General features: G+C 42.3%; 1 protein-coding gene across 1 annotated transcript; it reads left to right on the top strand.

Moving 5' to 3' along the window:
• Positions 1-8: 8 nt before the first annotated feature.
• inpp5jb (inositol polyphosphate-5-phosphatase Jb) lies at positions 9-24265 on the top strand. The gene is made up of 13 exons (XM_058636119.1): positions 9-517; positions 11500-12023; positions 13253-13360; positions 13593-13701; positions 16429-16545; positions 17859-18034; positions 18487-18598; positions 19406-19515; positions 19746-19953; positions 20467-20604; positions 21500-21583; positions 21667-21771; positions 21916-24265. The coding sequence occupies exons 2-13, from the start codon at positions 11509-11511 to the stop codon at positions 22225-22227; spliced, it is 2094 nt and encodes a 697-aa protein (XP_058492102.1). The 5' UTR covers positions 9-517; positions 11500-11508; the 3' UTR covers positions 22228-24265.
• The last annotated feature ends 1333 nt before the right edge of the window (positions 24266-25598 follow it).

The following is a 25598-nucleotide window of genomic DNA, read 5'->3' as shown; positions in this document are numbered from 1 at the left end:
ACACTCACTCGCTGCTGCTCGTTTACGGAAGCGCGCTCGCGGACGCCTCCTTTAATTTGAAGGACACGGGGGGAAACGCGCACAGGACACGGGTGTGCGTGGAGTTGCTGCCGCTTCGCAGGAGCAGGTGTGTGTGGACGCGTTTATGTGTGTGTGGACGTGTTTCTGAGAGATGTAGCCCGCCTCGACAGCAAACCGTCGCCAGCGTCGCTCTTTAAACCCACCTGCTCCTCTTTTCTGTCATCCCCCCTCTTAGCAAGGGAGCGAGGAAGGAAGGAAAGGAAGGAAGGAAGGAAGGAAAGAAGGAAGGGAGGAAGGAAGGGAGGGAGGGAGGAAAGCGCTGGGATGCCGATGGTATCAGCAGTGAGGCGACTGGAAAAGGAGAAGTTCAGCGTGTTTTTAGTTAAAGATTGACACACACACACACATCTTCCACCCGCCGAGGATCCACACTGACCGACCTCCAGGACAGCTGCAGACCAGGTTCAGCCAGCATCCATCAAACCAACCAAAACAGGTAAAGGTGATCCTTAATCAACTGCTTCATTATTTTAACACTTAGCGTTTATACAGAGTTCGGACCATAACCAGACCAATGTGGGATTATTTAATCTGATTTCTTTGAAAAAACAACGACATTTACATTGTCACAGCAGCAAAGACAATAAAGATAAATGTTATAATTAATAAACATGCATTTCCACATATGTGGAGACTATACAAAGGAAAATAGAATGTACATTATAGACATTAAACTACATTTTGTTTGTAAACCAACAACAACAATAATCCAGTTTTGATATTAGTTCATCATGATTCTGATATTTCTGTGAAAGGCTTATGTCTGTTCATAGCACCAGACATAAATTAGTGAGAGTCTGATCCTATGACAGAGCCATGGTTCTCAAACTGTGGTGCGTGTACCACCAGTGGTACTGAGGAAAATCAGAAATACTGTTCTGTTGTTTCTACCAGGGTATTTGATCCGAGTGGAGCTGAGGATTTTTTGACTAGAGTGTGTTGAAAATAAAGCAAGTAACTAAAAATACTAATACATGAATTCTTGCTCCATCTTAATCTTACATACATTCTGCAATGTTACTAACGAGAACAAGGAAACACGATAATTATGTGGAACTGAAAAGCTATAATAGTGTTTTTATTTACAGTGTATAATATGTATAAATGATAATGGAATGTAACACCGAGCAATTATTTCCGCTTTATGTTTAGTAAGAATAACTGAATTCATATCCGCACACTGGCTGTCAAACATGCAAATTCTAATATACCTGTAAAAAAGGCTCATGTATGCTGATAAAAGAAGGCAGGTGATAAACTGGTGAGGCAAATGAAACATTTGTATATGCAAATGTTGATATATGATAGTCACAGTAGAATGTTTCAGGGCTGATATTGGTTTATTATGTTAAAAATGTCCACTCCTAATATTCATTTCTTTTTGCAGGATGTTATGTATAAAGAAAAGCATACATATCAACAATATACCAATTTTATTTTATTTTATTTTATTTTATTTTAACTATATTCATTTGTTTGTAAAGTGTCCTTGAGTGACCTGAAAGGCGCTTTTAAATTAAATCTGTTATTATTATTATTATTATTATTATTATTATTATTATTAATAATAATAATAATAATAATAATAATAATAATATATATATGTGAAAGGCCCATGTTAACTATTTGAACTGAGTCCAACCTGTAATGGGATTTTTGGAACCTACATTTTTTTTATTTATTCATTTATGCTTTGGTGTAAAACAATTCCAATACTTATATACCAGCTGATATAAATAAGCACATATAGGCATTTATAGTGACATATCTGATGAGAAATACACTGATTCTAATATATCTGTGATTCTAGTATATCTGATGACAAACTAGGGCTGTGGTCAGTTTATTTATATATCTTATACTGTATAATACTTGACACTCACAGTTTAACATGTTAGGACCAGAGCTGATAACATGGTATAAAATATTGCTAAAACTGCTTATTAGGTTGATTTAAATAAGCACACATAGACACTATTTTGCTTAGTGTAAAATATATTTTGTATACATAGTCCCTGATGCATGTTGTCAAACACTTCATACAAACACAAAGTTATGTATTTGTATGGGGTAGATTTTTATTTTGAGCTGTTGAAAAGACACCACCCAATTGTGATGGTTTGCACTGTATTCCATTAGATTTATGTAATTATCACAATAATATTGAGAATCACAATTATTTTGGTCATTTGGATAAGTGGATAAGTATCACCCTCCCATGACTAGTTTTATATTGTGTGTCTGTCCAACCACCTGGACAGTAGATATTGTAAATATCGTTGTTTAGTTTTGTGTTGTGGTGACAGCAGATGTAAAGAGTAAAGGCATCCCTGAAAGATGATCCTCCTGCTCTGGGTGTGACAACATGAGAAGGGACGTTGATACTGTGGTTGACACCTTTGTCCTTTGGTGTGTTCAGAACCACAAGTCAACCAGAACCATAATCATGCAGTCAAAAATGTGTAATATGTATTCCATTCATTTAGAGCCTAAACAAAGTGTAAACCTTAGCCCATTAGTTCCTGGTTCAGACCAGGATTTGGTCCCCATGAGGACTACTGGTCCTGACAAGGTCAGTGTTGATGCCAGAAAAGGTCCTAAAAAAAGATAATTTTAAAAAGAACACAGACATGTGTTCGTGCTGAGATTATATGTGATGACAATACATTGAATTTAAATGACCTTCATCCTCTTTTTTTCAGCCAGAAACATTGTCCTTGAAGCAGGAGTTTAATTAGGCCATGTACCGTTTAACTGCCCCTGTTCTCTTTCATTGGATTAGTCATCTCCGTCACAGTACATACAATTATTAGCGTGTTTCAGGGGCCAAATACTTGTTGCTGGCAAAATCAGATGTGAACAAACACATCCTGTCAAAAACGCCTCTTCTCTTTGTTGTCGTGTGAGGACACAAGCAATTTCAGCTCATCTAATTGTGTCATTTAAACACGTTATCTGTTCCCCTTACATTACAATCTATAACTGTCTAATGCATCTGTCTAATGCATCAGACAGCAGTTATAGTTTATACTTTTGCACGGAGCATTTAACAGCATTTTCATTTCCTTTATTAATATTACTCAGGTTGAGTCAGCTGTGGCTGGAAATGCAACGACTGCTGCTGTTGCAACGGTCTTTTGCATTTAACTTGTTTTTCTTAAGAGTTATTTGTATGTGAAAACCAGTGACTGGGCAGGAAGGAACATGTGTGGAAAAATACTGACTTCTCTGTACTGTTATGTTTTATGTCTGTCTTTAGGAAGTGTTGTTTAAGTGTTTCCCTTTAATTATTTCTTTAATTGTAATCGTATGCAAAATGTTTTCCTTATTACATGAAATTGTGCAATGTGCACAGGTACATTATTTTCGAAAATTGCCTGGTGCTTTTTTTTATTCTTTTTTTGTTTATTTAACCTTTACTGAACCAGGAAAATCCAATTGAGATTAAGAACCTCTTTTTCCAAGGGAGTACTGGCTAAGAAAGGCACCCAAACACTCAACACAGTTACACAGTTAAAACTTTGTCCCACCTGAGAGTATAACTCGCAATGGTATGTCGACACATTACAATTCATCATGAACCTCAGGGAAGCATGGAAAATGGTGTCAATCATTCAAAGACATAGATCAGAAGCATTCATATACAAAAAAAATCTATATAATCCAACACAGACAACTGATACACACAGGTTGACACATATTTCTAGGATTATTAATTGAAAGCATTTGAAATCGCAAGTTTTTCATGTTTTTTTTAGCTTTACAATATACTTAAGGTTCAAGGTTCCAGGTTTCTTTATTGGTACCCAAGGGTAAAATTACTCATACTCACACACTGTAGCCCTGGCAGTGACCTGGTCCTACAGCTGGAGTGCCCCTGTCCCTGGACACAGGGCATCGATACTCCATGGCACTAGGACCTAGAGGAGCCACTTAGCGCTGTGGTAGCAGTTGCCTGTGTCATTTTTGTTCAGGTCATCGTTAGTATCCCTGTCACAGGGGCATATGGCCCTGGAGGCCTTCAACAGCAACACTCTACTAAGCTGTAAATTCAACATTAAACGCTGAAGTGGTCGACAAAATGTGGTCAACATTCTGTCTGGAATTACTGTGTCAGTGCATACACAGAGCTGCGGGTTTGAGATAGAAGATCATTTCATGCATGGATATAATTACTTTTTGTACCTTGATGATACCTCTCCGGGAACCATCACCTTACCGTGGTGGAGAGGTTTGAGTGCCCCTGTGATTCTGAGAGCTGTGTTGTCTGGAGCCTAGTGCTCCTGGTAGGGTCTCCCAAGGCAAATTGGTCTCAGCGGAGGGGCCTGACGAAGAATGGCCTCTCCGGGAACCATCACCTTACCGTGGTGGAGAGGTTTGAGTGCCCCTGTGATTCTGAGAGCTGTGTTGTCTGGAGCCTAGTGCTCCTGGTAGGGTCTCCCAAGGCAAATTGGTCTCAGCGGAGGGGCCTGACGAAGAATGGTTCAAAGACCTCATGAAAAAACAACAGAGGAAGAGAGTGACCCTGCCCGGAGGAAGCCCGGGGCCCCCGCCTGGAGCCAGGCCCAGACGGAGGGCCCGTGAGCGAACGCCTGGTGGCCGGGTCTACCACGGGGCCCGGCCGGGCACAGCCCGAACAAGTCCCGTGGCCTCTTCATCGTCCTCCTGTGGACCCACCACCTGCAGGGAGATCGACTGGGGTCGGGTGCGCTGCCACATGGGTGGCGGTGAAGGTCGGGGATCTCGACGTACTGGACCTGGGCGGCAGAAGCTGGTTCTGGGGACATGGAACGTCACCTCGCTGTGGGGGAAAGAGCTGGAGCTTGTGCGGGAGATGGAGCGCTACCAATTAGATCTGGTGGGGCTTACCTCCACGCACAGCCTTGGCTCTGGAACCACACTCCTGGATAGGGGTTGGAAGTTATTCTTCTCTGGAGTTGCCCAGGGTGTAAGGCGCCGGGCGGGTGTGGGGATACTCACAAGCCCCCGGCTGAGCGCCGCTGTGTTGGAGTTTACCCCGGTGGACGAGAGGGTCGCCTCCCTGCGCCTTAGGGTTGCGGGGGGGAAAGCCCTGACTGCTGTTTGTGCTTATGCACCGAACAGCAGCTCGGAGTACCCGGCCTTCTTGGAGGCCCTAGATGGAGTCCTGCAAGGGGCTCCGTCGGGGGACTCCATAGTTCTGCTGGGAGATTTCAACGCACACGTGGGCAGCGATGGGGAAACCTGGAGAGGCGTGATTGGGAAGAACGGCCTACCTGATCTAAATCAGAGTGGTCGTTTGTTATTGGATTTCTGTGCAAGTCATGGACTATCCATAACAAACACCATGTTCGAGCATAAGGACGCTCATAAGTGTACTTGGTACCAGAGTGTCCTTGGCCGAAGGTCGATGATCGATTTTGTGATCGTTTCATCTGATCTAAGGCCGCATGTTCTGGACACTCGGGTGAAGAGAGGGGCAGAGCTGTCAACTGATCACCATCTGGTGGTGAGTTGGGTCAGAGGATGGGGGAGGACTCTGGATAGACCTGGTAAACCCAAACGTGTAGTGCGGATGAACTGGGAACGTCTGGAGGATGCCCCTGTCCGAGAGGCCTTCAACTCTCACCTCCGGCGGAGCTTTTCCTGTATCCCTGTGGAGGCTGGGGACATTGAACCTGAATGGGCAGTGTTCAAAGACTCTATTGTGAAAGCTGTAGTGGAGAGCTGTGGCTCCAGGGCTTTAGGTGCCTCAAGGGGCGGTAACCCTCGAACACCGTGGTGGACACCGGTGGTCAGGGAAGCTGTCCGACTGAAGAAGGAGTGTTTCCGGGATATGTTATCCCGGAGGACTCCTGAGGCAGTTGCAAGGTATCGACGGGCCCGAAGGGCGGCAGCCTCTGCTGTGGCAGACGCAAAGCAGCGGGTATGGGAGAAGTTCGGAGAGGACATGGAGAAGGACTATCGGTCGGCACCAAGGCGTTTCTGGAAAACCATTCGGGGCCTCAGGAGGGGAAAGCGGGGGACCATCCAAGCTGTGTACAGTAAGGATGGGACACTGTTGACCTCGACTGAGGAGGTAACCGGACGGTGGAAGGAACACTTTGAGGAACTCCTGAATCCGACATCTGCACCCTCTGTGGTGGAGGCAGAGAGGGAGGCTGATGGGGGATCATCGTCAATCTCCCTGAGGGAGGTCACTGAGGTGGTTAAACAACTCCGCAGTGGCAAGGCCCCAGGGGTTGATGAGATCCGCCCAGAAATGCTGAAGGCTCTGGGTGTGGAGGGGCTGTCTTGGATGACACGTCTCTTCAACATTGCGTGGAGGTCGGGGTCAGTGCCAAAGGAGTGGCAAACTGGGGTGGTGGCCCCCCTTTTCAAAAAGGGGGACCTGAGAGTGTGTGCCAATTACCGGGGCATCACACTTCTCAGCCTCCCTGGTAAGGTTTACTCCAAGGTACTGGAAAGGAGGGTTCGACCGGTTGTCGAACCTCAGATTCAAGAGGAACAATGCGGATTCCGTCCTGGTCGTGGAACAACGGACCAGCTCTTTACTCTTGCAGGGATCCTGGAGGGGGCCTGGGAGTACGCCCATCCAGTCTACATGTGTTTTGTGGACCTGGAGAAGGCGTATGATCGGGTTCCCAGGGAGATACTGTGGGAGGTGCTGCGGGAGTATGGGGTGAGGGGGGCACTACTTAGGGCCATCCAATCCCTATACGCCCAAAGTATGAGCTGTGTCAGGGTTCTCGGCACAAAATCAGGCCTGTTTCCTGTGGGTGTTGGCCTTCGCCAGGGCTGCGCTTTATCACCAATCCTGTTTGTGATTTTCATGGACAGGATATCGAGGCGTAGTCGTGGGGGAGAGGGGTTGTGGTTTGGCGGGCTTGAGATCACGTCGCTGCTTTTTGCAGATGATGTGGTCCTCATGGCTTCGTCGGCCTGCGACCTTCAGCGCTCACTGGATCGGTTCGTGGCCGAGTGTGAAGCGGTCGGGATGAGGATCAGCACCTCTAAGTCTGAGGCCATGGCTCTTAGCAGGAAACCGGTGGATTGCCTTCTCCGGGTAGGGAATGACTCCTTGCCCCAGGTGAAGGAGTTCAAGTATCTCGGGGTCTTGTTCACGAGTGAGGGGACGAGGGAGCCGGAGATGGGCCGGAGAATCGGAGCGGCTGGTGCGGTACTGCATTCGCTTTACCGCACAGTTGTGACGAAAAGGGAGCTGAGCCGGAAGGCAAAGCTCTCGATCTACCGGTCAGTCTTCGTTCCTATCCTCACCTATGGTCATGAAGGTTGGGTCATGACCGAAAGAACGAGATCGCGGGTACAAGCGGCCGAAATGGGATTCCTCAGGAGAGTGGCTGGCTTTTCCCTTAGAGATAGGGTGAGAAGCTCGGTCATCCGGGGGGAGCTCGGAGTAGAACCGCTGCTCCTTCACGTTGAAAGGAGCCAGTTGAGGTGGTTCGGGCATCTGGTGAGGATGCCTCCTGGGCGCCTCCCAAGGGAGGTATATCAGGCACGTCCAGCTGGGAGGAGGCCTCGGGGTAGACCTAGGACAAGGTGGAGAGATTACATCTCCACTCTGGCCTGGGAACGCCTCGGGATCCCTCAGTCGGAGCTGGTCAATGCGGCTCAGGAAAAGGAAGTTTGGGGTCCCTTGCTGAAACTGCTGCCCCCGCGACCCGGCCCCGGATAAGCGGAGGATGATGATGATGATGATGATGACCTTGATGATATCCCTTAAAGCTGCAGTGTGTAACCTTCAAAATAAGAGCCACTGGCTTCAACCACAGCAACTGTCATCTGTATGTCAATACAAAACAAAACAAACGCTTTTACTTGTGTCTCTCAATTTATCGCGAGCGATTTCATCATCACAATATTTAACGTTATCGCATGATTTCCTAGTATTGTGCAGCCCTAGTCTGCGCTGTCTTCCATCTGAAAAAATGGTCTGCCAATCGATAATATCAGGCCTGACTGAGGGAGCATTTGTGTGTATACACCACCAGAGTCGTGGCAGATGGCAGCAAAAAGGGACCTAAAACAAACTGTTTCCTGTGTACAGTGTTGACCTTGCCATTCGACACAAGATCTGAAAACTGTTAACCTGAGAAACGCCGAGAGAGTCGTGTAGAGCTGATAGGTTTAATCATCACTCTGTGAACGCAGTTGATAATGATTTGAATGTAACAGATATTTTTTTTTATATTTAAAAGGTACATATGAACATTTTTAAAGAGGATGGACATGAAATAAGATGTCCATCCTCTGGACTGACTCAACACTGTGTGTTGTCATGGAGCAGAGGAGACGAGAGGGTTGGCCGCTGCCTGCTTTTTTTGGGGGTGGGTTGAACTACATCCTCCCCGTCTCTCCCAGCTCTCATCCCCTCAGGAAGCTGCATGTAAACACCATGACACATTAGTTATTATCAAATCAGTCGTCTGCCCTGTTTGCTGCGAACGTGAGTGGAATAAGAAGCGTAAGCCCGTCATGATTATTCCTGGAAAAGCATTGGTGGGGCTTTTTCCCAGTCCTATGTGAAGAAATTAAACATGTATTTAGTATTCAAAGGTTTGACAAACAGAGAACATGTGCTATCAGCTTATGTTTTATGTTGTGTAGGGCTGCAACGATTATGAAAAACAATTGTTTTTCAATAATTAAAACAAGCTGTCTTATATGTGAATATTTCCTATTTCCTGGTTTCTTTGCTCCACATAACGCTGAGAAACATCAACATTTCCAGATTTGAGAAACACTGGTCAACATGTTGTGACATTTTACGGACCAAACAAGAATTCTATTAATTGAGAAAATAATCACCAGATCACAAAAGTAATCGTTGCAGCCCTAATCTTGTGGTTTGCAGCAGCATCTCATATATGGAGTGAACCTGCTCTCATTCCCATGGTCACATTCCAGCTCCCTCTCCTGTTTGTTTTTATCTGTTTCTGAGCATAGAGGCAGCACATTACTACTGATTATGATCTGTGTCTGGTTGTGATGGAGGCATGTTGACGTCATCGATGGTGACTGTGAGGTAGGTGTTTGACTGCAACGATACAGATCGTGTCGTTAGAGGAGAGCGGAGATTTTAAGGTCAGCTTAGTGGTAAAGGAAAAATGTTGGGTGCATGGGAAAAGGCTACATTTAAGTGTTGAGGGATTCAATGTGCATGCAGTGAATGTGGATGAGATTGAACAACACAACAGAGTCTGGGAGAAGATGGAGGGGAAGGAGACGAAGGATTAGAGAAATGTGATGATAAGAGAGTTGGAGAGAGAGAGAGAAAGAAACGGGCTTGGAAAAATAGATGGTGCCAGAGGGAAGTGTGTGAGGATCAATTAAAGACATTCTGTAAGGAGACAGTGCTGTCACTAAATGGACTGTCTCACTTAGCTCCCCCCTCTTAGCTCATTTTGCACCAACCCAATCTCATGTGTGACCAAACCCAACACACACACACACACACACACACACACACACACACTCATAGGCGCTCAGTGTGGACAATAGTAATAGATAAAGCCCAGCCAGGCACCAGGTTATTGGTGGACAGCTGAAAGACATACATGTTTCTGTCTGGTTACACACAAATAACAGAGGCAGCTCTCATCTCTGCATGAAAAATGTGACCTCCATCTCATCAAGGTCATGAGAAAAAACTGTGACAGCGCTGTGTTGTTGCACTGTCCTCAACCAGATTACCCCCATTGTGTCCCTGTGGACAAAAAATATGTCCACAATGTACATATATCATTTTCTCTGTGTATAAAATCCATTCAAAATGGGAATAATGTCTACCATGATTTGGATGTGCACACCACATAAGCTCTTACTCTAATAAAAGATGACATTTTTGTTCCCTTTTTAGGTGTCACACATTGAACCCAACTCATCCACCACGACTAATATGTCATCCTTTCACCGTTTGGTATTCAAATCAGCTCCTTTTAACACACAGTATGTGATTTTGTGCCACTATCAATCAATCAAAACAATAATGATTATGGAACTGTTACACCAAAACAGCAATGTTTAGTGGGAAGTTGTGATCCATTTGTGACAAATACACATAGCACAACACACTGGCTAACCAGCAGGACTGAATATTTCTTTTGGACACCCCAGCTCTGACATCTAAGAAATGTTTGCATCATGGCAAACTGTCTTAGAGACATCTACTACAGTGAGAACTACCACGGAAGTTGTTTGTCTGTCTGTCTGCAATATCATTGCAACTGTGTACGATACCGTAGCGAGACTTTACAGGTTTTGTAGTTAAAGGTCACGATAAGAGATGGGTGTGATCTGACCCTTGAATCCTGTTGTAAATACTACAGAGTTCTCATTGTTTGGAGTGACAACATATGAGAACCCATTGTGAAATGCTCTCGACTCATTGCATGGCCATGTCTTTCTGTGGAACTTCGATTTCTGTCAGTGGCTTTTTATTATTCACACAATAATAATATGGATTGATTCTCAAATCTGATTTGTCCGTCCTTTATCTGTGTCCTCCTGCCTTCGCCGCTCTCTGTCTGATTTCTTTGCAGCTCACTCTCTGCTCTTGTTTACTCTGTGCTGTTGACTGTTGCTGTTCTGGGTCTGTGCACGTTAGTGTATGGCAGGTGCTGTGAGCTGATATGAACTGAATGCGATGAGCATCCCCCCTGTTACTTGAGGACTATACCCCCCCCCCCCATTTGTAGGAGCAGGAGAATATGTGCCCTTTTGTCTCTTCTGCAGTTTTTTTCCAAATGTCATCCTCTGTCAGTACATGACGCTGTGTACAGTACATCTGTTTTCAAGGCCACGATAAGACAGGTAATTGAACAGTCACGATGGTGAGAGTCTGACTCACCACGACTCCTACTGTGTCGGTCAGGTCATGTGACACTCACACAGACAGAGGCTGCATGTTTTGCTGCTTCTTTTAAATCCTCTCTACAGTATGCCTTGTTAATTAGTTGTCATTATGTGACGACAGAGACTGTGCTTTAGTCTTCGTGGTCTTTGTTGTTGTTGATGTTATTATTCTGCTTCTGTGTCTTTATGAATAGAAATGGTTATTTTAATGGTTCTTCCTTCATCTGAAATAAAGCATATTAACTGAGGGAGCATTTGTGTGTATACAGCAGCAGTGAAGCAGAAGCATGTATCCTGTCAATCCTTTTACTAGCACAATGTTGCGGTTGCCTGTCATAAAACAAATCACCCTTCTGTATGCAACACAGGAATATTTCGACACGACCATACTGAGATTGACCCTGTGATTGTGTTATGCACCGTCATCTTAATCTATATATAAATACCTCCATCTATTTCTGATGCTACCCAAAATGTAATCTTCAGGGTCATTTGAGTACGAGTTGAAATCCTGAACTGCAAACACTATGTGCAGCATTTAAGCAGTTGTTTCCTGTTTTACAGAAATCCAAAATGGACCAAGGTAATCAGAGCCAATGTCAGACACAAGACAACCCAAATGGAGCAGCAGAAGCTTCTACAACAGCTCCAGCTCCAGTGTCAAACAAAACGGCTCCAGCTCCAGTGTCAAATACAATGGCTCCATCCGCAGATCCCTCTGCTGGTGAGCCTCTTGTTCCCGTCAGGCCTCGACGTCCTCAGAGAAGTGCCAGGGTGGAGGGCTCTGTTGACATCTCTGAACCTAAAGCTGAGACAAAAGCTGAATCCACTCCGGTGACGAACCAGGCTGAGAGCTCTCCTGATGGTGCAGCGGTGAGTCATCCCAAACCGTCTCGCCCTGCGCCAGCCAAACCCTTAGGAGAGCGCGTTGGTCCTAAAGGTCCAGGACATCACCCGGTTAGAGCTGTCTCAGTCCCCCAACCACCTGCCAGCAGACCAGTGCCTCCTCACCTGAACCCTCATGCACAAAGAGCCTTCTCTGTAGCAGGAACTGCTGACACTCAGGCCCAGACTGTGGAAGACTTCAGGCAAGTGTCCTGATCCGTGTGTGACATTCATGTCCCAGCATGTCTCCGCAGGCGTCTCATTGTCAGAGAGCTGAGAAAGATCAGCCTTGACACACATACAGTAGCTTTTATTAAAATACTGTGTATTCTAACCACTGCATAAGTATTACATCTACATGTTGTTTGTTTCTGTCAGAAGTCATTCATTTGTCATATTTTCTACTTTAGAAACTCTTTACTATAAAACCAGTGCTTAATGTTTAAAGATAAACACACATCTATTACATTCAAACTGTTATCAAAAAGACTATATATACTGTATACTGTTGTATGGCAGTGTTAGGATCCTGTGTTGCCTGGCAACATTCCCATTTTGAACACAGGAAGAGATTCCTTTTGTATCAACACTTGCTTGAAGCTTGTTACCCCTGCTCTGCTGCTGTATACACACAAACACTCCCTCAATCAGGTCTGATCGTTTTGTTTGGCAGAGCCTTTTTTCAGCTATATGAAACTGCATAAAAGTAATATTACTTTGTGTTGGCAAAGACCAGTTACAGCTGTAATTGTTAACAATTGTAAAATATTTTCACTGTTGTTTACAACTATAGTGTGTTTATGCATTTTTAATATTAGTATACTGCTTACAAATGACCTACAGTGTAACCTGGTCTTTTCCAGCTAAATATGTATTTTAGGGTTTATTCTGGTTCAGGAGTTAGTGGATCATTGTACAGGTAACTGATCTACAGGAACTGGTTATGTTGCTGACTCAGTGAGGACTGGTCTTTTTGCAGAAATATAACCTTGGAGTTGGGGCTAGAATAGACCATTATTTTGACCTTAAGACAACTTAATTTAAGGCACAAAGAAGCTGCGTTATTCTGTTCCCAAAGCCCTGCAAGTAGCTGTCGTCAAGGGTTGTCTGTTGCTCTGATGTTGAGTAGAGTTCAGTATAATTATTGTCTAAACTACTCGTAGTGTTTAAATTTAGGGAGGTAAGGAACACATGGTCACATTTATCTGGATAATGTATTTTGTAAATGTAATTTCCAGTAACTTTCAATAACGTTCATACAGTAATTACTGTACTCAGTCACTTGTGGATGACAGTTTGTCATTGCTCTCAGGACAGATTTGAAGTAATGCCTGCGTTTTGCTGTCTCACTATGAGTCTGTGGGTAATGATGACACTGCCGTGTGTAGGAGATGACTGTTTATAGATATTACACAACACCTTTTCCCAACAGGGTGCACATCATTACCTGGAACGTGGGTTCGGCCACGCCTCCTGATGACATCACTGCCTTGCTGGGTCTGAATGTGGGTGATGGAAACACAGACATGTACATAATTGGGTGAGTGTTTTTTGTGGTGCAGTCAAGTATCCATTTGTGTTCGCCTCCCCCACATTAAGACTGCAGACGCTAATGAGCAGTTAGGGCCCGCTTTGAATGATTCTCCCTCCCTCTGGCACAAATTCCCTTTTACTTATTAATTCACAATTATCAGTGCTCCTCTCATCTGCCGCGTATATTTCTGTGTCTGCTGTTGACCCTTGTGCTGTGTTGTTTGTCGTTTTTCTCCAAGGCTGCAGGAAGTGAACTCTATGATTAACAAAAGGCTGAAAGATGTCCTCTTCACAGACCAGTGGAGCGAGGTCTGCATGGACAGACTCAGCCCCTTCGGTTATGTGCTGGTCAGTAATGGGTTTTATTGTAAACACATATGCACACTCCCATTGTAAGTTGTCTTCACTTGGTTTGCCACAAGTCTACCCCTAACCCAAAGCATCTGGCATTTATGTCTTACATTTGGAGGTTCCTCTTCCATATCTCCATGCAAACCTTTGTCAGTTTATGTATATATCACAGACAATTGCTCTATCTTCTTCCACTAAAATTAAATATGTACCGTTTTATATACATTTCATTGCGAAAAGCTGACGCTAGACTGATGCATGATGATTGGAGGAACTGTCTGAAAGGCGGAGCCACTTTTTGATTGATAGCGTTGTCAATTATTGTTGTCAAAATATTGAGGATAGCAAAGTTTCTGTCCAATATGAGTCCAATATGGATTTTTCAAAACAACAGCCATTTGTCTGTTATTTGCGTGGCAATATCGCCCTCACTATTATCCTTGTATCAGTTTGTTTGTCCATTCATTTTTTGTCAACGTTTGTTTGGTCAAATTCAAATAGCTCTATCTGTTAGAACGGCGTGCACTGCATTGGTGTGTTGGTATTCATCTATTCATCATACTCTGTGTTGCACTTAACTGTCTGCATGTGAACGGATGCTTGACTGTGTTGGCATGGTGAGCCAGAGAGCGTGAATCAGCTGCCGTGCTGAACGAGCCAGACAAATGTCTCCCAGGGTGACGTTTTATTTTTGGATCCCGTCGGTTGTCAGTGTTGACGTGCCTCTGACAGTGAGACTGATGCTGCCCTGCAGCAGTCGCATAGTATGCTGTGTTAGATGAAGACTTGTCAAAATCATGTCAGAGTGACCTTTGTGTTTACTCCGTGCGGATATTAATCCTGCGAATAGGTTGTAGCACAGAGTAACACGGTGGCATCAGTAGGATTCTGTCTCGTCATGACATGGTGGACAGATACCGATTAAAAAGACTCGTCGTCAGGTTTACACTGTAACTGCTGCAAGCACAAGAAAGCTTCTTCAAATGGGTTTGTCTCCACAGGAACAGCGATATACAATTTTTGGCTAATCACCAAACATTTGCCGTGTGTCACCACAGTTTCTGTTTGAGTAAGCTACACTTTAGCTTTAGATGCACAAATTAGCAAAGGGATTTGATTTCCTGCCTCTTATCTTTGAATTGCACCGTTGCACACCCCACGACTGACAGCACTGCAGAGTGACTGGTTGTTTGCAGTGGGATTTGCAGGATTGCTGTTTGTTTTCTCAAAAATGTGTTGATTGAGCATTTACTTTGTCACACTGAGAAACACCTTAACATGAATTTTAAGTGTTGCCAGTCAGTAAGTCTGTATGATTCATGTTTATATTAGTGATGGCTCGATACCACTTAATGCATAATACTGCTATGATAACCGTGTGTATCTATCGATGTCAGTCTGATATAGTCTTTTACTGCTTTTAAATAACTCAGCTGTTAATCAGACATTTGTGCTGATGCATTTGTTTTAGCTGTAATCTATGGAATTAGATTTAGTAATTAGTAATCTGCCCTTTCAGAAACATATCACTCCAACTGCATGGCAGACATTTTGAGCCTTACTACACAATCAAAGAATTAAGAAATTGAGTTAAGGAGTTTCTAATAATATACACACAGCACTTGCTGTGAATTATTGTAGATTTTGATGATCCTGTCATATTTGATTTATGGCTAAGTGTAAGCCATTGTTTTCACTGGACCAAAACAAGTGCCCATTTTCCCAGTTTTCCCCTCGGCCTGGACCTAACATTTCCTTTTGTCACACTTGTTATTCACAGGTCAAACATGCACACACACACATACTCTCTCCCTCTCTATTTCTCTTGACCTCAGCTTAAATGTCTTTTCTGCTTTTCAACCGCAGTACTCGTAAAGGCAAAGGTAGTTTCTTTCGGACTTGACACAAATGTATGCACACAGACACATGCACACCACAGATAAAGTCGGTCCACTTTACGGTTCAGTAGAACCTATTACGCAACAGACTTGTTCAAATACCAATTTAGTATACAAGCAAGAGGGTCTTTAGTCACGTGGAGATGTGTGCCTCCATTATTGTCCTCAGGGCATTTCAGACAGGGTGTTATCATGCTTCTCCGGCCTGTGGTTGGGGGTTGGGATCTCTAAACCAGTGGAGAAAAGAAGGGGGGGTGGGGGTGAACATAAATATCTGGTGAGAGTCTTGACATGCCATGCAAATACCTTGTCTTTTTCCACTTCATAAATTCACATCATATTCTTTCCCTGCGCAAACAGTACAAAAATATCTTTGTAGCATACAATCTGTATGCCGTTATATAGCGTAACACAGAGCGTGATAGCAGAGAGCTTATAAAATAATGTGTGAACATCACGTTTGCTTTACATTGTGTTTTTCTCCACTGTGAGGTTAGGACCACACACTATGGCCTCTCGAATGTTCATTGCTGTATGTAAAGTGGTGGTGGGAGCTGGGCCACAGGGCAAAGTGACAGTGCTAAGGGGAAAGAGAGATGAAGACTGCACGAGGAAGTGAAGCACACCAGCAGAAATACAGAGACAGTAAAGCCGGACTCAGAGAATTTGTTTATTCAAATGTGAGCAAGCTAAAAGTAGAGATGTTCTCGTTATATATGCAAAATCCCTCCACATCCCTTACTGTGTATCCTCTGTATTTTCCTATCTCGTTCTTCATTGTCTTCTGTCTTTGTGCTCTTGTCCGTTTACTCCTCACTTTTCTCAGGTGACCTCCCAGCGGATGCAAGGATTGTTGCTGTTGGTCTTTGCCAAGTACTTCCATCTGCCCTTCCTCCGCGGAGTCCAGACTGAGACCACCCGCACTGGCCTGGGGGGATACTGGGTGAGACACCACTCTGTGATCAGCAGAGACATGGAAGTGTCACACTTCACTGTACACCTGTGTAGGAGTAATTAGGTTTTTATGGTTGCACCACTTATAGAGATCGAAGAGATTCTATACACTACTCATGCTGGGTTTGTAAAGTGGTGATGTTGTGGGTGTTGCTTCTGCTTAACAATACTGTATTTTGTGAGGCCAGTGCAGTAGGGCTGCACAACAAAGGTGGAATAATCGAAATTAGATCATGAACAAGTGCAATATCAAAATGAAACAACACTGCATTTAAATTTTAATATAACTGGAAGAACTGTACAAACTGTAAACTGTAATATATGGACAAAAGAATTCCAACGCCTGACCATTACACCAAAAGGGACTGTAAAGATGTATTCAAACTACTTTAATATGGAGTTGGTCCCCTTTTGCAGCTATAACAGCTTCCACACTTCTTGGAAGACTTGTAAGTGTTTCTATGGGAATTTGTGTCCCACTTATTCTGCAGAGCATATACAGTATGAGGTCAGACACTGATGTCGGACGAGAAGACCTGGCTCACAATCTCTGTTCCAGGTCATCACAAAGGTGCTTGATGGTGTTGAGGTCAGGGCTATGTGTGGGCAGGTCAAGTTCTTCCACACAAAACTCATCAAACCATGTTTTTATAGCCCTTGCTTTGTGCACTGGGTCACAGTCATGTTTGAATAGAAAATGACCTTTCTGCCACAGTGTTGGAAGCATAGCTTCATTAAAGATAAGATAATTTAATACATTTGTCCATATAGTGTATATCTATAGGATCTCCGAAAAATGAGATGTCTGTTAGTTTTCACTTAATCATTAAAGGTTCTAATAGACTTCTGAAAGGTTCTGTGGTTTTGTGTCAAGTGAATCCACTCTTTTGCCCTTAGAGCAGCTGAAGATACATGTACACCATTATCATACTATACACTAAAGTATCCATCATGTTTTAGTGGGTCACAGTAGTTGTAACATAAGTGGAAAGATATCCACAGCCTCATCCTGTCCCCCACTGTTCACCTTACTTTTGGCATTAATTATTGATGATGTTTTCCACTGGTTATTAATGAATAAACTTCCTGTGGCTCTGGGACAGAAACACACAAATCGATACAGTGACCACAGTCATTTTATTAATTAATTCCTTCATCCATCCATTTATATTGTCATTTATAAGAACAACGTCAAATAGAATGGAACAAGCACATTTCTCCATCTTCACAGCAGTGTATATGTACTGACCATATTTTTTAGAATAATTAACTTCTGCCTCTGATTGTTTTTTTGTGTCACAGGGGAATAAAGGTGGGGTGAGTGCACGCATGTCTGTGTTCGGTCACACCATCTGCTTCCTGAACTGCCACTTGCCGGCTCACATGGAGAACTCAGACCAGCGGATGGAGGACTTTGAGAGTATCTTGCAGCAGCAGCAGTTTGAGGGTCAGGCTTCCACTGGGGTTCTTGACCATGAGTAAGTCAGCAGTTATTGAACACACACAAACACACTCATGTAGAATTTAAGGCCTGGTTGACACTGGATGCATCACTTGTGTGTTGCGGCGAGGACTGCAACATTTATTCTACTATTTTCATAATCGATTAATCGGTTTGAGTGTTTTTGCAATAATGAAAAGAAGCTTTTTCATTTTTCAGCTTCTTAAATGTGAATATTTTCTGGTTTCTTTGCTCCACATTACAAAGAAAACACTAAAACTGAATCATTTTGGTTTGTGGACAAAACAAGACATCATAACATCATCATTTTGAGGTTTGAGAAATACTAATCAACATTTTTCAGCATTTTTCTGACATTTATTGATATAACTTTGACATTCATGATTTCTTTCACAGTCAGCAGTGCAAAATTACTTTTGTGCTTGAACCTGTTTGAATAACTAGATTCATCTCCTTTTTCTTATACAGTTTGGTGTTCTGGTTCGGGGATCTCAATTTCCGTATTGATGACCTGGAAATGCAAGCAGTAAAGTCGGCCATTGATAACAACAAGTTTTCCACACTGTGGGAAAATGACCAGGTAAAAATATTGGTTGTCAATTTCTCCTCATGTGATCTTTGTGATAAGCAGAAGATAAAAAAAAGTGTCACTACCGTCATTTACTGTATATTTATAACAGTTGAAAAATGTGTTTTTCATATTTTAAAGAGCAGTAGCAGAGTCTAGAGACTGAACTGTCACCCAGATTTGTTTCTCAAAAAGCTGTCCACTATAATATTGTATCTTATTGTAAGTCGCTTTGGATAAAAGCGTCTGCTAAATGACATGTAATGTAATGTAATAATACCTTAGAACTGTAGTACATGTCTGTTACATCCAAACATTGTCAAATGAGTTCACACAATGCTGATTAAACCCATCACCTCCATGAGACTCGTTCTGTATTTTCCAATGTAGCAGTGTTTAGATCTCATGTCGTCCAATCCAGTGTAATTACTGCACCGCACGCAGGAAGTGATTTTGTGGAAGCAGAAGCAACAGCAACATTGTGCTAGAGTTTTGCAGTTTAAAAACAATTCTACTGCTCAGTTGAGCTAGTTTCATCAACATCAACAACAACAACAAAAAAGTTGCATTGCAGCTTTAATCTAAGATCTTTACATTACATTACATGTCATTTAGCAGACGCTTTTATCCAAAGCGACTTACAATAAGTGCATTTAAACATTTTGGTACAAATAAGATCTAGAAGTAAGTAAGAGCTTCAAGTAAGATCTCTCATCTGCTGGATCATGAACCGTGTCGGTGCATGCATTAAAAGGCAAAGGATAACCTGGTTGCAAGAGCTGTTAGTAATTCAGACACTGACACGTGTTACTGTTACAGCTGAACATGGCCAAAGACAGTGAGACGGTGTTGGATGGATTCCATGAGGGGCCGCTGAAATTCCCTCCTACCTACAAGTTTGATGTTGGAACAAATACCTACGACACAAGGTTGGTGTTTCCAGTGGGTGCTCTTATGAATTCTAGGCCACTGACAACATATGTCAGTGCTTAGCTCTGTCAGCTTTAGTCTCCTCTCTGAAAGGTCCTTACTCACCTGGGGACACATAAAAGTGCCTGTTTTGTTCCCTCTATGTTTTTTTCTTTTTTCTTTTTTTTTTTAAATGAAATGATATTCAGGCGACTTCTTTCACTTTAATTTTTTTCCGTCCACCTCCCAGTGCAAAGAAGCGTAAACCGGCTTGGACTGATCGGATTCTGTGGCGCCTGAGAGCCACTGCACAAGCCATTGCCACAGTTGGCGGAGGGAAGCGTGACTCCATGTCAGGGTTGACCAGTGGGACCACAGTGACGCAGCATTGCTACAGAAGTCACATGGAGTACACCGTTAGCGACCACAAAACAGTCTATTCCATCTTTACCCTGCAGGTGAGACATACCAGAGAACCTGGCAGTTATTATGAGCGCACGTCTTTGGAATGATTTGTAGTAATTGCCCAAACTGTAGGAATTAATATCTTAAATTAAGAACTTCCAATCCTGCAGTACTCATGTTATAATCAGTGCTGTGGGCAGATTTTGGCCAGTTCTTAGATATTAGGGAATGATGAGACTGCAGATTGTAACAAATAAAGGACACTTTTATATTTTTTCATACTTCATTACCTGAAACACACACTTTATCTGTTTGAGCTGCAGTAGGAACATGAGGGCAGAAGATGGCAGCCTCTGTAAAGCACAGACCTGTCCTAAAGTACATACAATATAAAAGGCTTATTCTGAGACTACAAAGACTTTATATTTTAAAGTGATTATACAAATTTAACAAATATTACATTTCTGCCAATACAACTGTCTTAAATGGTATACATTGGACTTAAAAGATTGTCTTGAAACCTTTCGTTGCACTATTTACACATTTCTGATAAATGTTCCTTGTAGTTTCCTTATAAGGTGGATATTCCCTTGGTCACAATCATAGTGGAGGATGAGTGGAACAGCATTGCTGATGCCAAAGCAAATTTCAAACTGGCTCCCAACTACTTGCGCAGCTCCTGGGACTGGATTGGACTGTACAAGGTAACCATAGCTTTCTGAGAAACAGCAAAATGTGCAGAAGATAATTTGTTAGACAACTGAAACAAACAACATTTCAGTTGGATTCCAGTTATTATTTTTCTAAGTTGTTTTAGGGGATTTTTATTTATTTATTTACAATCCAGGTAGTTTGTGATGATTTTGTTCAGTGTAGCACAAAGTGTTCTAAGATGTTCCATTTATTCAATGATGTTATTGGAATGGAAGTAATGCATTGAGTCCAGGGTTCCCATTGGTGCTTGATATTTATGTAGATGTCTCCCTTTTTTGTTACTACGCCCCCTGCTGTGTAATGCCTTGTATTGCTTGATGTACATAGACTAGGACTACACAGAACAAACGTCGGGTCATAATTACTACAGTGTTGTGGACACTGTCCGCTGTCGCTCTCTCTCTCTGCCGTTGACATGAGATTGAATACAGAACAATGAGTGAGTAACATTAAGCGAGAGAGACAAAATGATGTGATGCCTGGGAAATGAAAGTTCCAAGATCTTTGTCTCACCAAAAAAAATTACAAAGATCCCAAGCATAGAGCAAACATAGAGCGTGCTTTAAATCAATAAAAGTGGACGCCATGAGCAAAGCTTTGACCTCCCTTCATCTTAAGCTGCGTCATCACACTGGGTTCTTGAATCTGATCGAACTGGTCCTTGGAAATTCCTTGAAAAGTCCTTGAATTTGATGTCAACCAAGGTCTATGTTAGCAGTGAAATCAAAGCAGAAAGTCATTAACATTATATACTTTCATTTATTTTTCATAAGTCATGTCGTCATTCAACAGTGTCACATTTTGCTTGTTTTTCTAATATCATGCAACCTTAATTTCTGTGCAGTACGATACTTACTGTTTGTATTTTTGCCCTTGTCCTCATAGGTGGGATTTAAACACCACAAGGACTATGTGGGATATGTGTGGGCCAAGCAAGAGGAGGCTGATTTTCTTCGACAGGAACAGGAGGTGACCTGGATTTGTTCTGAATTCTCCACATAAACTTTCACATTTCACTTTCAGTTAATGTCACAATCAATGTTTTTTTCCAGGTAACCTTTACTGAGGAGGAATTGCCCAAAAGCTCAGGGGACTTTATCTTGGGTTACTATAGCAACAACATGAACACCATTGTGGGTGTAACAGAGCCATTTCAGGTAATCATAAAAACAGACAAAAACAATCAAATGCATTTTAGATAGAGGCTTTTATCTCTGATGTTTCCCACTGACAATTTTCTGCTCTTTCTTCATGTCCTGTGCCTTCCTCCCCACAACTGTCCCCTCTTTGTCTGTCCTCAGATCCAGCTTCCCAATGCAGGCCTAGAGGAAAGTTCTTCAGACAGCTCTGAGTTCAGCTCAGAAGACGACAGCACTGTTGTCCGCACGAAGACGAGGTCCCGCAGTCCCAGCGGCAAACACCACCGCCGCCACGCTGACTCCCACAGCCACAGCCGCTCTGGCAGTCCTGCGCAGGTGAAAGAGAAAGAGCCCAGTGTCACTGATGGTCCTCAAGCTGAGAGTAAGTCTGCAGGTCACCCAGCAGAGGGCAGCAGCAGTCAGGCGTCTGCTCCGGTGGAGAAAAACACAAACACAGAGGACTCAGGAGAGTGAAGCTGTGTTTTAGTCCAGCTGTTATCACATGATCACATGATACATTTCTGATGCTTTCCTTTTCAGGAACATCCATCTGTCTTGTCCAGAACTTTTGTCTGGAGTTGTTTTTCATTAAGCTGTGCATTATATTGTATGTGTGTTTTCATTTCATTTGTAAACATTTCACTTGGTCTTTGTGTTTCTTCTATCTTTCTATGTTCTCAGGTGTGGATAGTACAGGGAGCTGACAACGTGCATTAGGAAATACTCAATTGCAGTTACAGTCATTTTTTTTTAGAAACCATCATCTCTTCATTCAAACAGAAGTTTGAAATCTGCACTTACCCAGCAGTCATGTCAGCAGACTGCATACAAGCAAAATGCTTTTAAAACATGACACAGACAGTTCCCACATCAGTGAGTTTACTTCAGCTGAGGAACATTGTGTATCTTTTTTTAACCAATCTGCTCAGACCAAAAGGACCATAGAGGAAAAAGGAAAAATACCTTTTATTCCAAAACATAGTTTGAAGAGGATCACTAGCTCTGACAAATATCACTCACATTTCTTCGTCTTCCTGCAAAAGGATTTAGCAGATTTAGCCTTTTTGTTATATGTTTAGAAATCTAACATTAAGTAACTTGCGGGGAGTGGTTCACATGTTCACCTTGCCTGGGATTTGTATAAGCAGAACAGAGCCAACAGAGGTGGGGCCTGGAGTTTGGGGGCTTGGCCACCAGCAGCAAATCACATGTCAGTAAGAAGAGAACAAATCTGAGCATGTTTAAGTCCACTGCCAAGTAAGTGCAGTGGAATGCGATTGGTGTGTGTGTGCGTGTGAGGCGTCATGTCAGCTGACATCAACATAACTGCTGTGTCAGAAATAGTTGATAAACGATTGGTCTCTAACCCTGCTGAGAAAGCTGCAGTGATCACAAAAGCAGTATTTATCCCCAAGGTTTATTGCTTTTATGCTTTACACCCTTCAGTGAGTTATTGGGCCTTAATTTAATGATTAAATTTAAAGCGCAGACAACACCAAAATCCCCATTTGTAATATGCATTATAATGTTTTTCATCTCTGATAAATGTGAGCATAAACTCTACCATGTAGAGTCACTACAGGGCTTTGCATCATACTGCCAGTATGATGCAAAACTAACATGTTCCACTGTCGTGAAATATCACAGAATTAAAGTGATATTTCACATATATGAAATGGTCCTATTTACTACATTTTGATATGGTTTTGACTTTTCCGTTCACTGTGTTTGTTTGTTTGTTTTTTTTCTCTCACTCTGATTGTCCTCTATGGATCCTGGTGATTTAGCTGACAGCAAAAAGTAGTCCCAGTAGTTGTGTTGCAGTATTACTGTGTGACCTCGTACGCTGTCTTTTTTGGGCTGTTGGCGTAGTACAGTACTGTTGTAGCTGTAACCTCAGTGTGTGTGTGTTGGATGGTGGATGGACGTGTGTGTAGTTAGTGTTGGCATTGAATGGAGTGCGACTGTGTCTGCATGGTGTGCTGCTGGACATACTGTACATTCCGGTACTGTGATTTTTGTGCCGTCAAGTGCTGTTTTTGACTTTGTTTAAGTCATGGCTGTGACAATTGTGTGACAAAAAAAACAAAAAACAAGTTGATCAAACAAACATCGGTGTAACTGTTAGGTGAATAAAATGTAGGATGGTTATGCTTGCATTATGCTTGCATACATTTACAACTGTTGTTCCCTCTATTAATGTATTTTTCATGATTTTAAGAGTGGGCATAAATCTACTGTACTTGTTTGGAGTAACATTTGAAAAAAAAAAAGATTGTATGAACTTTCACTCTACATAATTTTAGATATATATCTGTATAACCGGTTCTGTAGCCCTGAACAGTGATTATCTATTGTGTAATGTTTGTGAAAGATATAGCTCTATTTACAGAATATTATTACTATTACGTGATGATGTGGCTAGAAAAAGAGGAAAGACAAATGTGAAGTATTGTAGAAAAACCCTGAATAGGAGACAATCTGTATGCCATAAAGTTTATTTTTACTTAAATTATGTATTTATTTTCCTATTTCACTTTAAAATGAGCCTGAATTCTGCTGGCCAGTGAGGGACCTTTTGTTTCAATGGAAATGTTCAAAAAATGATATTATAAAATATTGATCTTTATTTTGTATTTGTAATTATGAAGAGAGATATGTTTCCGGTTTAAGATAAAATTAAGATCAAATGTTGCTTTTAATGTGTGAGGTGTAGATTGTTTAGTCTACAGGTGTTTTATATATATATATATATATATATATATATATATATATATATATATATATATATATATATATATATATATATATATATTATATATATAATTGTGAGTGAAAAAATACAGCAAGCCGGGTGTGAGATAATGATTGTTGCTGAGGATGGTTCATCTCTGAAATCATCTGATCAGTGAGGTGAGAAGGCTTTTTTTAAAGGGGCTGCTTGCTTTGTTTGTAGTGCACCACTGTCCAAAGAAGAAATGTACCCCACTTCATGTTGTGCTTTGTCTCTTTCTTGACTCTCTATTGTCATTCTTTGCTAAAATGTGTAATTATGGTATAATATGGTATCATTTTCTTACTGGTCACGACTGTATCCCTCTCTTTTAGCTGGTCCTCACATTCTGTCACCCTTTAAAAGTCCTTTTTCAGGGTTAAGACCATGGTTTTAGGGTTAGAATTGGGTTTAGGTTAGGGTTAGGCATTATGTCTGTGTACTAGTGAGTGTCTTCACTATGAATGCTGCCCAAACGTGTGTGTGTGTGTGTACATGTCTTTAGTAGGCCATTTGTCAAGCAAACCTATCTTTGTGAGGACATTTTGGCTGGTCCACAAAATTTAAATGCGCTATGTAATAGTCTATGAATGGGCTGTGTTTAAGACCTAAACCTGTCTTAATGAGGCAGAAACTCCTTTCGGAGGCACTGGTTAAATCTGCGACTAAGTTCAGGGCTAGATTAACTGGTTATGGTTAAAGTTAGGGATACGTGCATGCGTGTGTGTGAAAAGAGAAAGTGAAGAGGAAATGAAAAGACAGATAAAAGAGTGACAAAGTCCTTGATTAAACATGATCACGATAGATAAAACCTTTGCACTGAGACAAGTGCTCAGTTCATTGTTCGTCAGTTCGTTAGTGCCACATCTCTACATCAGCCATCCTGAATAAATGTGAGCAGCACACACGACAAAGCATCATGTCGGAGCCAACAGCAGGTGCATCTTGCATCATGCTTTGCCCTCTGAAAAGAAAGTGTCTACAATGCAAATTCATGCTGACTGTGCAATTCTGATGCAACACTGGTCAGGAATTGAGCTGCATTTTTTTACACAAACACAATCGGCCCAAG

Source organism: Solea solea, chromosome 8 (genome assembly GCF_958295425.1).
Source record: "Solea solea chromosome 8, fSolSol10.1, whole genome shotgun sequence".
NCBI classification, from domain to species: Eukaryota; Metazoa; Chordata; class Actinopteri; order Pleuronectiformes; family Soleidae; genus Solea; species Solea solea.
Note: the sequence above shows the minus strand (reverse complement) of the source record. Positions and strands in the feature narration are given on the sequence as shown.